The sequence below is a fragment of the Pipra filicauda genome, unplaced genomic scaffold (assembly GCF_003945595.2).
Source record: "Pipra filicauda isolate LSUMZ 115617 unplaced genomic scaffold, ASM394559v2 scaffold228_size1260155_pilon, whole genome shotgun sequence".
NCBI lineage: Eukaryota > Metazoa > Chordata > Aves > Passeriformes > Pipridae > Pipra > Pipra filicauda.
Genome location: NW_024104341.1, coordinates 178,755 through 194,794, shown reverse-complemented (window position 1 = coordinate 194,794; position 16,040 = coordinate 178,755). Strand labels below are relative to the sequence as shown.

Here is a 16,040-nt window from a genome sequence, read left to right as displayed (position 1 = left end):
TTCCTTCTGTGACAGAGTTCCAGAGAGCATTGTGCAATATTAAAGATGGTCGGTAACTCAGTTTTTTAAGTACTCACTGGCTGGATTTGTGAATAGATTTGTTACTTTCACCTTTGTTGTCGTCTTTGTTCATCAACATACAAATAACTAAGTAACAAAATATTCTGGTTTACTCAGTTAATATCAACACATTCTTGGAAGAGAATTCTGAAGGAAATCACTCAATCTTTACTTCTTGTTTAAAGCCCTGTCTACTAATATGGAAATTGTAGGCTGAATATTTTGTATTAAATTCTGTATTAAATTGTAAATCTAGAATACAGGCCTTCATGGATAGCCCTTGACAAATATAACTGATGTCAGATACTTTTTTTTTTTTTTTTAGTATTTTTAGATAGTAAATAAAAATTTTTCTCTGTGAGATTGTTTAAAGTAGGTTAGCATCAACTTTCCTACCTTCCTCTGCAACTCATTTTGAAGCATGGTAGTGAATCACTGAATTGCTATCAGAATTGCTGATAGTGATTACAGAGTGACATTTGCTTTCTTCTTCCTCCTCCTGCTCCTTCAGAGTGCTGGCTGGTCCTGGACATGGCATCAACATGAATAGTGGCATCCTGAGCTTGTGCGTTCCCTAATGAAATGGTTGGCACTTCATCTAATACTAATGCTATCATTTCTGAAAAGATATCAATGAAACCAAAGAAAATAAGCCACTTGGCAGGAGGGAGGAACAGTGCTTCACACAGAACATTCTGGACACTTGCTATCAGCTGAACTGCATATAAAAAGCTAATTGCCATATTTTTCCTTCTTTCATCAGCAACTTGAGCTAGTAGTTTTGTCATGCACACTTTGTGTGTTTTCTTTTCCCACCCTCTTCCCTTGTGCCCTTCATTTCAGATCTGAATGAGTGTGGACTAAAGCCACGGCCGTGCAAACACCGCTGTATGAATACCTACGGCAGCTACAAGTGCTACTGTCTGAACGGCTACATGCTTATGCCAGATGGAACGTGCTCGAGTACGGCAAGGCTTGTTGCTTGCTTTTTTTCCAAGCTTCTCAAAATCCCTACTTGAGTTTCCCTGGGAAACTTTTATGAAACGAAGACAGGTTCCAAAGTAAAAGATTAATCTTCCTGGAAATTAGGCAGTTGCGCAAGATGAGCTTCTTTTTTTTGGCCTAATAAAATTAGGCTGAAAAAAAAAACGAAGAGCAATTATTTTGATTTTATTAGTTTTATTACAAGTTTCCCGAGAAGCATTCTTCAGTGCTGTAAATCACTGTTAATTGGCCTTCAAGGACAAGTGCTTGCAGTTTTCATTGCAGCAAGACACCTGCAGTTCTGCTGTATTATGGCCTTATGAATGTAAAATATTTAATGCTGCAGATGTTGGTTGTTTGACTGGTATAAAACTGTACTGTCGTCTCTCTGGAGATCAGGTTCCTACTTGCTCCCATAAAAGTGGTTATTTTGAATGCCTGGACAGAGGGAAGGGAAGAGAAATTACCTTCAACTAGAGATGCTCCTATTTTAAAACAGCAGTATTGTCCAGGAGAGTTTGATACATACTGGGCTTTATATTCCTCATGGGGGCTGTGTTCTATGGCATGACTTGCTACAGTTGTGGTGGTTTTCTCTCTTCCCCCCCACCGATGCAGTTTTTGAGCAGAAAAATTTTACTAGCAGATGCATTTGCTCTTTGAAGCCTGAAAGGATACCTGTCAAATTCAAAAAGCATTTTTCCACTTCTATCATAACTATGTGACATCTTAATTCTCCAAAGTTTTCTGCAATTTTTTAGTACTGATCAGAGCCTTTATCTAAATACGTTCAATTTATTTTCTCTAGATGCCCTTTCTTGCTTGATGGCAAATTGTCAGTATGGCTGTGATGTGCTGAAAGGGGAAGTGCGCTGCCGCTGTCCTTCTCCAGGGCTGCAGCTTGGGCCTGATGGCAGGACTTGCATAGGTAGGTGATCAAATGTAGATTTAGTTTTTTTTTTTCTCCAAAATGTTTTTATCCTTACACTGAATGGAGTTCAAGAGAATTTCAGATGAAATTAGAATGCATTGTACGTGCAATTTGAAGATGTTACTAATGAGAATTATAATGAGGCATGTTGCTCAAGTGGTCTGTGTCAGAGATTGCCAGTGTTTTCCTACAGTCCTACAAGTTTCATTGTCTGCCTAAAGCCCGTACAGACTGCTTGGTATCCAAACCCTTGGGCCCAAGACTCCAAAATACCTGCCTGCATAAAAAAAGGAATGGGAGGTCAGCTCTCCTTCATACCCAACCAGGTGATGCCTAGGTCAGGGGGTAGAGGGATAATTTGTAGAAGTCATTGAGATTACAGTGGAACAAGGCAGAGGTCTATGCATGCTCCAGTATTAATGTAATTGAATCTACTATCTTTCTGCCATACTGTGAAAACTCCAGGTTAAAATAAACTCAGGAATTCAGAGTGTATAAAAGTGAAATGTTTTGTTTCCCTGTTTGTGGACATGGAAAAGGTGCTTATGGTTAATCAGATTCTACTGTGGTCTGAAGAACAGTGTGACGTGTGATTTTATTAGTCATTAACTATACATCCTGAGTGTATATGATGCTCCAGTGATTTTATTATTTATAACCTATGCAGTGCTACAGTTCCATAACCAGTAACAACCCCGAAAGAATGCAAGAAAATGTGGATGTCCTAATCATCCATTAGGGTGGCTTGGCTGTTTACAGGGCAGGTAGTTCTCCAAGTGCCTGACCTATGCTGAGCAAGAAGTTTTTGGCAGAGAAAGGGACAGATTTCAGACCTTCTGATGTGAAGAGCAGGCTCCACACTAAGTTGGGGGCTTTCTAAAGTACATCATTGGCATATTTATGTACGGAAAAGAATGGAAAGAAGTAGAAAAAATCTCCACCGTTGTTACGTGCTGGAGGGATTAAATTATGATTAATCGCATTTTGGACATTATGGCAGACAGAGATCTTTGGAAGATATTTGTGCCATGCCATAGTGAGCTGAGTGATTTTAAGTACGAATTCAAGGAAGTTATGCCAAGTAGAGAAATTTGCTAGAAAAAATGCTTGCAACATTCTCCTAGTGTGCATTTTTATACTCAGGCAAACTTCATACTTTGAGATAAATAAAGTGTACTTTAATGCCAAAGACTAGCACTCAAACCAGTCATATGAAACTCTTTCAGTTCTTCAGAGTAGTTTTAAAAAAAACCACTTTTTTCCCAGAAAGGCGAAGAACTGTGTACCCACATTTCAGTTGTGTGCATCATTCAGATTGATCTCATAACCTATTTCTAAAATTTCCAGAAAAATTTCAGAACAGGCTTGTACAATACAGAGAAAGTAGTTACAGCTGGAGATGTCTGTACTTTCCACATCATAACATAATGTACTCTCCTTTTTTGGTATGAAGGAAATGGTTGTAACGTGCACCCTTTTTGTGCCATTTCTCTATCAAGTTTGATTATATTAAATACTTGCAAAAACTGAAGTTATTGGGGACTAGGGCTGTACCTTTTCCTCACATGTGTACAAGTCCATCACTGCTGGGAGGTTCTCAGTTCCAGCAAGGGTCTGGATAATGCTGCAGTACAAATAGAAGCGTAGATGATGGTAAGAAAATTGAACTGTGCATTGGCTGCATCTCATGAAGTCCTTGTTTGAGGAGAGTTTGAAGAACAGCTGGGAATGTAATGCCATTTTTTAGCACAGGTGGAAATTCCTCTAGGCACTATTTTATTCTTAGTTTAAACCATGCTGATCATTCTCTTGTTAAAATGTTCCTTCCAGACAGTCATGAAAAAAACCCGAATTTGGCTGTGAAGATAAATCATATAAACTAAATGACAACAAAGTGAAAAATAAATCAGCAAAGTATTCAGTGAAAATGTGGTGGATTAAACAACTAATTCATTGATTAATGGCTGTTGAATCAATAAATCAATCAGTGTTGCCAGATTTTTGAACTGGGATTTTCATTTAAGGAAAGCAGGATACATTTCAACCTCAGAAGGTCTGAAATTATTTGAGGACTGAAAATAGTGATTTTCACTATAAAATAATTTCCCCTTTTTTTGTGTGTGTTTGTATAGAAATTTGAAAATATGACATTGTAAACTTAAAAATCATACTATTTTTAAATCAGTCTCCTAGTTGTTTTGTGCTTGAGTTGGTAATATGGTCATCCTCACAGCAAGAGAGAAACAAGACTGTAATTCTGCTTCTCTGTTCGACACTAACCATCACACTCATTAGATGCTGTCTGCATTATGTGCCTTTGAAGCAGCTCCCTGACACTGAGATGAGAATATAACTCACCCCTTCATCCTTGCTTTTCTTAGGAAGCAGGTATGAACCACATGTTGTAGCAGGCAAAGGGAAACAGCCTTACACCGTTTGGTCCACGTGTGAATTGACTTGAAAGAAGCCACTATCACTGTACTATTTGAGAACTGCAGGAAAGTAATCATAAACACTCGCACATCATCTTCTAGCTAATGTTCAAAACCTGGTTTTCCCCCCAGTAATGAGCATCCATGCATCTCTTATTAAATGCATGTGGAAGACTGTTATATTTTTCCATTATTTTTGTGTCAGTTTTCAAAAGTGTATTGATTAACAGTTCAGTCCTGTATCTTTAAGAGGTATAACTGCCTAGAAAATGAAACAATACCACAACACTGTTCTCATCATCTAACATACTACTTGCCTGATGTGAATGTGTGGAGAGGGAAAAGCAGGACAAGCTACATTAGGTTTTAAAGATCATAATCCATTCTTAGATATATTCAATGGCTAATCTTTTCCTTATTGAATTACTTTCTGAAGTTGTGGTTTAAAGATTGAAAAAACCCAACCAAAACCAACAAAGAACACAACTAACAGTAATCAAGAGTCTGAAACTTGCAGACTTGAAATAATATTTTAATAAAGAGTAAAAAACTGTGACTTGTAAATAAAATTCTAATGAAAAATATGGTAGAGTAAAACTTAATAATGTACTCAAAGCCTAAAACGTTAATAATAGATTCAAATCAAGAAGAGATTTATAGGAAGATTCAGGCTTGTGGAGAGATGCCCAGTTTTGATCTTGTTTTCTTTCTCATTCAAGCCTTTACTGCACCATTCCAGCAGTGCTCTCCATGGAGAGTGGAGGTTTGCAGCTATGTCAGAACAGTCTGACGGGCCAGGAGTGTGGGAGTTTAGGGGTCGAATCCCTCCTGTCCTCAGTAATTCTTCATGCAGAGTGGGACAGTGCCAGAAGGAGCTACTGGGAGAATCCATCTGGCCAGTAATTTCATGGTTGTAAGTCACTTCTTTTGGCTGTGGGAAACAACACATCTTGGAGAATTTGAAGTTACCTCTCCCCTGCCTCAGGTGGCTGCCCTAACTAACCAGCGGTTTTGTGGTAACATTTTTTTCTCTGTGGTGGAAGAGACTCACGCTTCTCTTTGCCCTGTTCAGGCCTCTTTTACAAGCAGCAGGGCATCAATCACTCGGCTTTGTTTTGCACTCTTGACATCTGCAGCTGAAGTGCTCCTTTTGGGACAACAATTGCATGGAGAGCAAAATCCTGCTTTCCCATAGATCAAGAGCCTGATAGAGCTGCAGAGCAAAGGCTTGAACTGTGCCCTGTAGATAACCAAGAAACATCAGGAGCTGCGTGCGTCAGAGGCAGCCGTGCATGGCAGGTCTCTGCCTCAGTGAAGAATTAGTGTTCTAGCACTCAGCAGGCTTCAGTTCAGTATCCAAGGACTACAGAATGAGTGGTAGTAGTGCAAGCAGCTTTTGTGTGTCAGCCTGACCTCGCCTGAGAGTTTCCCAGGCAGTGAAAGCAGCCTTGGGTGAGCATCAGCTGCTCCCTGGGCGTCTGCCTGTCTTGTTAGTCAGCATGCAGAACAGCAGCACTGCTTCAGGTCTTGCTGGGAGCCATGTATCTCAGCACTTCAGAGATATGTTAAAGTCACTTAAGTAACCAGCTTCTCTGTGAAAGAGGCCTCAGCTACAGCACAGGCACTGCGCAGCACAAGAAATTGAAAAGAACGGATACTCAAAAAGCATTTGGCCTGTGGCAGCTAACTGGTAGGAGGGTCAGAAATGCTGCAGCCCCAGCATTAGCTTGAACTCCCTTTGTTTAGAGCAAGTCCTGAACAGATGAAGATACCCTGATAGGCTCAAAGGGCAGGTCATGGATTAGGGACACCTGAGATTTTAAGAAAACAAGCCAGTTCCAACTGTGTACTTTGAATGTGCACATATGACCTGTGCTACAGGAACAATATTTCAGGCATGTTTCAGAAAAAGAATTACTGGGGTAGTTTTAGTTATTATTCCTTGCCTGTAAATCCAGGTGCTGTCTTTATAACCAGGCAGGGCTTAGCAGGGCAAATGAAAGTTATACAAATAACATGAAATAGATTTTCTTCAGACAAATACCATTAGAGTCTCAAGGAGGAGTGCTTTGAGGCCTTGAGGAAGCTGTCATGCCATTCTGTGGGGAATTAGAAAACGTCTCTTCTCCAAGGGGGAGGGTACCAGGATAGCAAGTGCATAGAGCAAGCGTTCAAAATTCAGTAACACTGCTTGTTATGCCAGTGCATCTCTTGTTACTCACAGCAGCATTTGAAAAGGCTCCTCGCATAGGAGGCATAAAAATTTGGGCATGTGACCAAGAGCTGAAGTAAGATGGCAGTCAGAAGTAGTGCTCAGGTATTACTGCTGGCTGACCAAGGGACTTTATGAAAAATACTTTGGTTATTCTTTAGCTTTCCATTATGTGAAATCAGTTTAATTTAGACAGCATAGGCTGTATTTTAACTGCTATTGAGAATAATAGAGTTCCTTTGTTTCCACAGATATTGATGAATGTGCTACTGGGAGAGTTATCTGTCCAAGATTTAGGCACTGTGTCAATACTTTTGGAAGCTACATTTGCAGATGTCACCAAGGCTTTGATCTGATGTACATTGGAGGCAAATACCAGTGCCATGGTAAAAACAAGTTATTTCTTATATGTTTGTAATAGAGCTTCATATTCTAAAATGAAATGAATGGTTTAAAGAGGAATTTTTATTTCTTGTGGCTGAAATATTGAAGCAGGTTGTTTTACACTGCATCAGTATTTTAAGAAAGGGTGGATTCCAGAAATAGACTGTGAAAGAGAAAGCATATATTTGGCCCACATTCTCCTAACTGATTCTTGTGTGGAAGCTAGTGAGAAAGCAGAGCTGATGACCCCAGGAATTCCTTTCCAAAGCATTTGTCCCTGCAGGGTTCACTGTGCAGAGGCAGTTGTAGGCTTGGAGCAGCGTATGAGCTTAGGCTATGTCTGAGCTGTAACACCAGTCTGCTCCATGGCATGCCCCAAGATCCAAGATAAGAAAATGTGCACACCCCAGCTACTTCCAACCCAGACTGCCCAACTTTCCTTCCCCTGAAGACAGGTGGGGAGAAGGCAGGAGTTGGGAAATAACCTGTCTGTGTCTGGACATGAGACTGGAATGCAGCTCATGTATGCCCTTCAACAAAGATATTCCCAGGTCCCACTGCCTTAGTTTCACAGGATCTCAACTTGTTATGATTCTTTCACTGAAAAAATGATCATGTGGAGATAATGAGGCATTGCTCTATGTTTGTTTAAGTATGTTTTTTTCAGAGAAATTTCTATGCAGAGCACTGAAATATTCCTGCACTGGTTTCTTTTCTTATTATGTCACCTGTAAGAAGTGGTTAGTAAAATTGTGATCTTCATGATCTCAACGTCAGTCTATCCCAAGGCATGTCTGAAGCTGATGCTTAGGTATAAGCTGAACAATATGAAAGTTGCCCAGTAGTCCCTTTTATCCTAATGTTTGTATCACCACATTATTTGTGACTATCTACCTTCCTTTCCCCACTGGCAATTCAGTTTTATTACTTTTTTAAAATAATCATAATAATGTTTATGTTTTTGCAGGGATAAGCAGAAAGTCAAGTTTCTTTGAAGCGAATGATTTTTTTTTAATGTAAATCTCTGTTGCAGATATAGATGAATGTTCCCTTGGCCACCATCAGTGTGGTAGTTTTTCACACTGTTACAATACTCCAGGATCCTACAAATGCAAATGTAAAGAAGGTTACAGAGACAATGGAACAAACTGCATACGTATGTAATGCTCCTTTTGAAAAAGAGATTCTGAAAGTTAATGTATCCCATTTTGTAAATGTTAAGGTACTGCACTATCAGGCTCAGTTTCTCTAAGCTATTTTTAAAACTTAATAAGGGGCTGGGGAATGTAGTTGGAGTTTTTTAAGTCTTAGCATGCCTTGGTAAAAATACCTTTCCCTGAGACATTTTCATAATTAGAAAGAAATTCACCTCTCCCTATTCACAGCTTGATTCTAGAGATTGCTTCAGGATGAGAACAGCTGAGTAAGCAGGGTAGGTCTGATCAAACAGTACGTATTACTCATACCCTGTTGTTGTGTATGCTCCACAACTGGCCCATTTCAGCAGCTCACCCCATCCACTCCCTCCTGCTTCCCAGATGTGAGCAGAGCTGAGAGCAAGGGTTTCTCTAAAAAGATTCACTGTTGGAGAATTTGCTTCCTCACCTTATTCTTGGGAGAAGCAGCCATTCCCTCTGGTACTGAATAGGCCCCACATTTGGCATCCCACAGGACTGTGAAGCTCTTTGACATCTACTGAATGTTTTCAAGGACCCTGTGTTCATTTGTGGGATCTGATCTTTGACACTCTGGTTTTTTTGAAGACCAATACCGTTTTTTCCTTTGGCTGTAGCTATCATGGTAAAAGGTGATCTTTCACAACTGGAGTGCTTGCAATTATATGTGGTCACACTCCATGTGTGTTACGGGGACATTGTCCTATGGTATGTTTTATATTTTAATATACACAAGTGGCCAGAGGGAAAACTTTTTTACCTGCTATCATCAAATGGTTCATTGCTTAACAAACAGTAGTTCTTAATTTTAAAGGTGTGTTATACTTGAAACACTTGTAAACAAAATATGAGACTAGAGTTCTTATTGGACCTTTTAAGATCTCTACTGAGATATAAAAGGCTTATTAACAAATAGAAAATTATAAGTAGCAAAACAGATGTTCTTGTGTTTCATGTCTGCAGAAACTCCCCTTGTGAAACCAAATTAAAATTTGTTGTCCTTTCTTTATGAAATAGTGGAGGAGATGTGGTGTAGGTGATGCTCAGTTCACCTCATTTTTGTGGAGCCTGAAAAAATGTAATTTACTCAGTTTCCTGATTTTTGGCAAAGGTAAAGATTTAAATGAAGGCTGGCTTAGGTTCAATCTTTGTAAAATGATTACTGCTTATTGACAAGGAGAAAAGTTTAGAAGAAGGGGTCTGAAAGATAATTTTCTTAAGCTAAAGGTATCTGCCCATCTGTGACCAAAATGGTTGTAACACTGGAATCTTACTAAACTTGCTTCCACTCCTGCTTATGAACTTGTCTAGTTTAGAGGTCTGCTTAACCCACAGCTTCCTGCCTGTGGTTTTTTAACCAGCAGTGCTTTTGGGTAAGTTTTACTAACTCTGAAAGAGACGTAGTGCTTGGGAAGAGGTGGGGATGGAAGTCTCTTGGCCTTCAGTCATTATCATCTCTAAACTGCTGCAATGAGAAGTACTATCTGAAGGGATGTGATAACTCAGCAGTGCTGATGCTAAAGTATGTTTCTAAATGATGGAAACATTCAGAAGAAAAAAGTTATTTCAGCAAAGTCTCTCTGTCTCATAATGAAATAGATTGTTAAGTTTCTGGAGTGAGAGGCTCAGATGTCCATTATGGTCCCATTTTGATTCTCTTTGCAGTTATTCCTAGTGTTTTCCTGTTGAACCACTTGGTCCATATCTTATATTCAACGGCAACTGCACTCCTCCTAAAGGAGACAGTGGTATAACAAATAGGATTCTTGATGTTGGAGGCACAAGGCAACCCCTCAGACCATCATATGTACCTGCTTTTGTTACAGAAAAGCCGATGACCAGGCCAACAGCTCGACCTACACCTGAACCAACAACTCGACCTACACCCAGAACAACGGCCCAACCTACACCTGGACCGACAACTCGGCTGACACCAAAGCCAACCACTAGATATGTGCCAGTGACAACAAGACCAACCACTAGATATGTGCCAGTGACAACAAGACCAACCACTAGATATGTGCCAGTGACAACAAGACCAACCACTAGATATGTGCCAGTAATGACGCCAGTAGCGAGGCCTCCACCACCACCTCAACCTACAACAATAAGACCTACACTACCACCACAAAGACCTCCTCTTATAATAACTGAAGAACCTTCACAAGTTCCCATTGAAACTACATCTTTGCAAGGAATTATAGATGACAACAGGATTCAGCCAGATCCTCAGAAACCCCGAGGAGATGTGTTCAGTAAGTGATTTTACATATCCTTTCATTTATCAGACCTGTAGATACAGTGAGGTGAAAGCATGCACTGTACTGTTTGGTTTGTTTGGAACACTGTACTAATGAGAACAAAGGCATGAAATGGTCATGTGGTAAAGCTGCACAAGTAGTTGATTTTATTACCTAACAAAAAGTGTGGGAAGTAAGTTCTGAATCAATTAATCTAAAAAATTCTCTTTTTTTTCTTTCTGAAATTATTGAGTATATTGTCCTATATAAGTACTAAATTATGCTTTCAGGTGAAACTTTTAGGGAAATGAAAGATTTTTATTGAAAAGTATTGAAATGCAACATAACTCATAAATAGTCAATGGATTCAAATTCAGGGAGTTGAGGGTCACTCTTAGCATATTTCCGTATCTTTAAGAATGGTAAGAAATGGGACTATATCTAATTACCTAAAGACTTTTATGTGACCTATATTGTATGAATTCAAATAGTCTCAGATGTTCATGACTAAGCAGTGGGAAGATTGCATAAAAGTAACAGGGTGGTTTTATGGACTGCGTCTATGAGAAGGGATACATGAAAAGCTGAAGATAGTAAAGATTCTCATAGCATGAACACGTGTCATTTTAAGAGCTTCTCTGAAATGTACAGCACTAACATGCCAGCTTTAGTGCATACCACAGCAGACATTACTGGCACTTACAGAGCTATGCATATCTGCCAAGAAATACTCAACACCTGATTTCATCTCTAGTTCTGCCGCTAATTTTAGAGATGGGGAGGGTGTGTTGGATCAGACCTTCTCCTTCAACTTGTTGTACAATAAAGCTGCTGAAGCAATGTTGTCGGAGGATAAGTTTGCTGTCTCAGAGCAGGTGCACAAGCAACTTGGGAGTTTTTTTTTCCAATTACTTTGTCATCTGTGTGGTATCTTCTTGGGCTTTGCTGCTGTAGGTCATTACATAAAGAAATATTTTGTTCCTTGTAGAAAAGTTTTCCCTGTGACATTTTATCTGTTATGGACAGTTAGATAAATTTAAAATGGAGACAGAAGCTGGCTTAAAATTTAGAAGACAAATCCTAGTACTACTTAGTCGAGTGTGTTTTTGACTTTTTCAAGATTATGCTTTAAACAATCTATATTCAGTTAAAAATATTAAAGGATGCTTATGTGACATTCTAAAAGGAAATATAGTAAATACTCGCAAAACTTGTGTAATGTGAACTGATAGTTAAAAATAAGCAGTTTTATGGAAATGACTCTAGACTCTAGCATTGTGCTTCTCAGGTGTCTTGTGTTGCAAGTGTTCTCTGGAATTCTAAAGCAGAGGGATAGTTTTCTGCTATTTTCATGAAGTCATAACAATCCTCTATTTAAAGCTTATTATTTACTATTAGTTTTTCCGTATTGTCCGTAGAGTCTAGATTTTGAAGCTAATGCTTTCAAGAGATCTGCTTTAGATACGGGAGTTTGGAAAGCAGGAAAGTAAAAGCATTTTAAGTTGGGTTTGATCTGACTGCAAGCTTATATTATGGTACATATAACAAACACAGGATCTTTGCAAAGTGTTTATCAACTATTTGTTTAGGTCAGCTGCCACCCTTTGAAGTTTGTGATATACATACATAGCTTCAAAGGCTTAAGTGAACAACACCGCAGGACTGCAACGGGTCAAGCACCATCAGCTCTTACTGGCCCCAGTACGTGATGCGGAGACAGATAGCTCCTCAGATAGGTCAACAGATGTCTGTCTTTAATCCCATATCTTTTTTTTCTATCTCCTGCCAGAGATATAGTTGATATACGTATGTGTGTGACATAACTGTGTGACTGCAAACATACTCCACTTGTGCTCTAGATGATGCTAGTAGTGTAATCATTAGCAAAGCTGGTGTCTTTTTTATCCTCTCTCTTTGATCTTTTTCTCTCCTTTCCACTCTCCTTTTTGCTCTTTTTTTCTTTCTTTTATCTTCTGGACACCTCAAAAGTATCTTCTAGGTAGTGGTCACTGGTGTCTCCTCCTCCCTTTATGTAGGGAGTGCACGAAAGCATTTGTCAGGGATTTGAAACCTACTGCTCAGTGTGAGGCAGCTGCTCAGTGTGAGGCACTGCAAGCTCAGGATGGCAGAGCTCCCACCCAGTGTAAGCCAGTGCCTCTCAAAAAGTGTTCCTTGCAGCCAAACACGGTGTTAGAAACCATGATGTTGAGACAATACGGAATTTCAAACTGGAATAACTAGTAACATTTAGCTAACCTTTGACTTGCTTCTTATCTGCTATATGGATGTGCCAAACCCTCCCCACCTCCAAAAACATTTGTGGATTTTTCACTTGCCTCTATATTTCCTCAGGGAAGGGGAGTTTTGAGCTACTTCCTTCAGCTTCTTTAAAGCTGTTGCTGTTTTAGTCTCACCTACATCAGACATCTTTGCAGCGTTCCTGGGTTGTGGATATGAGCTAATTTCGTTTGGCTTATGCTGAGCTTCTTTGGGTTCATTTCCACATATCATCTGCTTCTCCAGTCAAGGCAGCAGAGAAGGTAGTTCTCAAAAATGAATTCAAAGTCTGGTTCCCATATGCCTCCTTGAAAAGAGAAGAAAAAGCCTCACTCTTACTGCCTTGTTTCCCGCTGGAGAATGCAGGCAACATCTCAGTGGTCCTGTAGCTCTTACTGTCTTGGAAAACAGAGGAGAAAATTGATATTAGATCCACTCAGATAATGAAGTAGGATTTTACTATTCAGTTTTGGAAAGTCTTCAGAAGAATTACCGTCTCATCTTAGATGGCTGCTTCCTGCTGTGTCACCAAGGGCTGTGGTATCCCAAACAGTCACAAAAGGTGGTGTTTTATCACACAGGGGTGGGCAGAACCCAGCACAGAGAGCACTGTACCCAGCAGCCACTGGCAGTTCTGATCTTCCAGCCAGTAGCGTCTGCTGAAGACCTCAGCATTAAAGTTGTGTTTTCAACTAGGTTATCTTGTGATGCTTGGACATTTTCCATCCGTTTTTCCTCCTGGGCCTCTGAAGCCATAGCCAGGCTTTGACAAAGCAGCATGACAGTAAATAGGTGGTACTTCTGTTAGGCAGTCCGTGGCAAAGGGGTCATTGGTTACTGTACAGTGATAGATGTCCCAGTGTACCAGACTAAATCCTGCAAATCGTGGTGGTCTAGGATTGGTCCACATGAGGAGAGGAAGCATGCCAGGGCAAGGGTACTTTTTTTTCTGTATCTCTCAAATTCCAGTTTTTCATTAGTTAATCTTTTCCTGGGCTGCCCCTTGGTGACTCGTTGCTGCCTGTTTCCTCCCTGTGTTGTTATTTGACCTGCTATCCCACACTGAGTAAATTTGTTCTAGGCTTTCACTTCGGAGCTTTCTTGAATGCACTGCTCAACTTGAAATCAGCTGAGGACCAGTGAAATTGGTCTGTTTGGTGGTGACAAAGAGCATAAATTATAAAAATGCTGATAATGTTATTTAAATGCCTTTGCAATTTGTGAAAGGTATTGGGTTGTTGCTTTTCTTTAGATGCTTTACCCCTTTTCTAAGAATGCCTGCAGTGACTTTGGGGAGCTGCTTTTTTAGAGAACAAAAAATTAGTATTTTTTAAAACAGAATTCCTACACTTGGCCTTTGAACCACTTAGTCTGATGCAGACAGTGGAATCTGGCACCAAGGATAATCTTCTCCTGATATGGATATGGGAGGAATGGCAATGAGGGAGGAATGCAGTGATGGCTTAATATTTAACTATTTCAGGACTGATACAAACTACAGTGAAGTACAGAGGAATCTTTTCTAGTTACTCAGATGGATAAGTCTCTAACAAATAGGACAAACTTCTTAATAGGACTATGAATTTCTGCTACCAGTGGGATCTGGGTGATAACCATTAAAAGCATAAACTTAAAGCATAATCTTAGATATCAGCAGAGCAAGAACAAACCCCCTTATCTGTATTAAGAGACAGTTCAGCAGTTTTCCTTCTTAGCCCTTAGTAGAGCTGGAAAGATTGGAATTAGGAAATTTTTCTCATAACAGCTATTAAAAAATTTAAAGATTAAAACTTGTTTCTTTCTGTTCCTCCTTTCAGTGACTGAAAAGTCCTTAGTGCAGTAAATGCAGTTGTGTGATCCTTGAAGCTGTTGAAAAAAGGGAAATGCTAAAAGAAAAGAATGGGGGGTTTGTTATTCCTTTATATCATTAGAGTAGCATTTCATTTGTCTTCACTGTTCTGGCACCTTTTAAAATGTTTTAATATTTAAACATTTAAGATAGGCACTTTGTTCCTGTTGATACCCTGGAGTTCAGTCATAAAATCTAGGAGTCTTAGAAATCACACCCTCAATCAGTCTTGCAGCTACTTTTATCCCTGGATCTGATATACAAGCTTCTGTAGACTACTTGTTTTAGCTGTGTTTCCCTGAAACTCAGTTGGCATCCTGTGCCTCCTGAATGAATGTTCATTGAAAAACAGGCAGGTTACTTTGCAGAAAATCTGGAAAGATATATAGTAAGATGCTTGACTGTGGTCAAACTTAACGAGCCTCTTAACTGCCTGAGAAATGCAAGATTGGACTTTAGAGTGGTAGCATCTCTCCTCTTGTATACAAATGGTGCTGTAGAGGGTGGGACAGTCCATGAAAGCCCTTCCTGAGATAAATCTTACTGCAAAATTTGATTTTACAGAGTTGTAGGAAACATATCTTGGACACTGTGGGTGTCCAGACAAAAGGATGAAGTGTACCTCTCTGTTGCCTCTTCCTTTTAGCCTAGCATATATCAAAATCTTCCCTAGAGGAAAACTGGATTTATTCTTGTTTTCTCAGTCTGACTGACCTCTGGACTACCCTTACTTTTAGCTGTTTTCTACTGGTTCTGTGTGAGACCTCATTACTTGTGGGGATTTTTTGGAAGTGGGATTTAACACTTTCAGTCGTAACAATTCAATCAAAAAATTCCGTGTCCTTTTTTGTTGTTATCTGGAAAGCTTGATCATGATTATTGTGTACTTACAGTGCAAAACCAGTGTTTGTTGTAAGCCAGATAACTGCATAATAGTAATAACAATTACTGATAACATGAAGTTGCACTCTGTTTTTTGTTTTGTAACACCAAAACAGCAATTATTCTGTTTATTATGAACAAGCTGATATATGTACATGCAATTTTTTATATTCCCAAACTCAGCAATTAGCAAGTAAATAGAAAAAAAAAGCCCTATTGTTTTCCCAAAGGTTTGAAAAGCTGGAAAGAAATAATTCTTATGCAGTTATTTAATATTTTCCCCCAGACTCATGCATCTGTGAAGAACTTAGCTCATGAACTTTGAGAATATGGTAGTGTTGATGTAGTGGCTCGCTCAGCTTATAAAATTCTTCAAGAGAAAAAGAAGCCAAGTTTATATTTAACAAGCTTTATCAAATCAATGAAGTTAAGTGAAAAGCACACTGATACACTATATAAAGTACACAGAAAGGGCTTGGAAAGCTTGCAGAAAATACTTTCTCCCACGATCACCACTCAACATATTAGTTGTTGTAGCAAAAAGAAGTGTACACCTGGATCATATTTAGCATCCTGAATCTCTTACGGTAACTCTTGTTTCAAATTGAGTGCAC

The 16,040-nt window shown here is 39.4% G+C and overlaps 1 protein-coding gene across 2 annotated transcripts in view; it reads left to right on the top strand.

Moving 5' to 3' along the window:
* NPNT (nephronectin) overlaps positions 1-16,040 on the top strand; it is a 51,123-nt gene that overhangs the window by 23,713 nt on the left and 11,370 nt on the right. For both annotated transcript variants that reach the window (XM_027717911.2, XM_027717910.2), the window contains 5 exons: positions 904-1,023; positions 1,853-1,972; positions 6,871-7,005; positions 8,037-8,159; positions 10,005-10,433. In XM_027717911.2, coding sequence (XP_027573712.2) covers positions 904-1,023; positions 1,853-1,972; positions 6,871-7,005; positions 8,037-8,159; positions 10,005-10,433 — 927 coding nt within the window. The remainder of the gene's footprint in view (positions 1-903; positions 1,024-1,852; positions 1,973-6,870; positions 7,006-8,036; positions 8,160-10,004; positions 10,434-16,040) is intronic.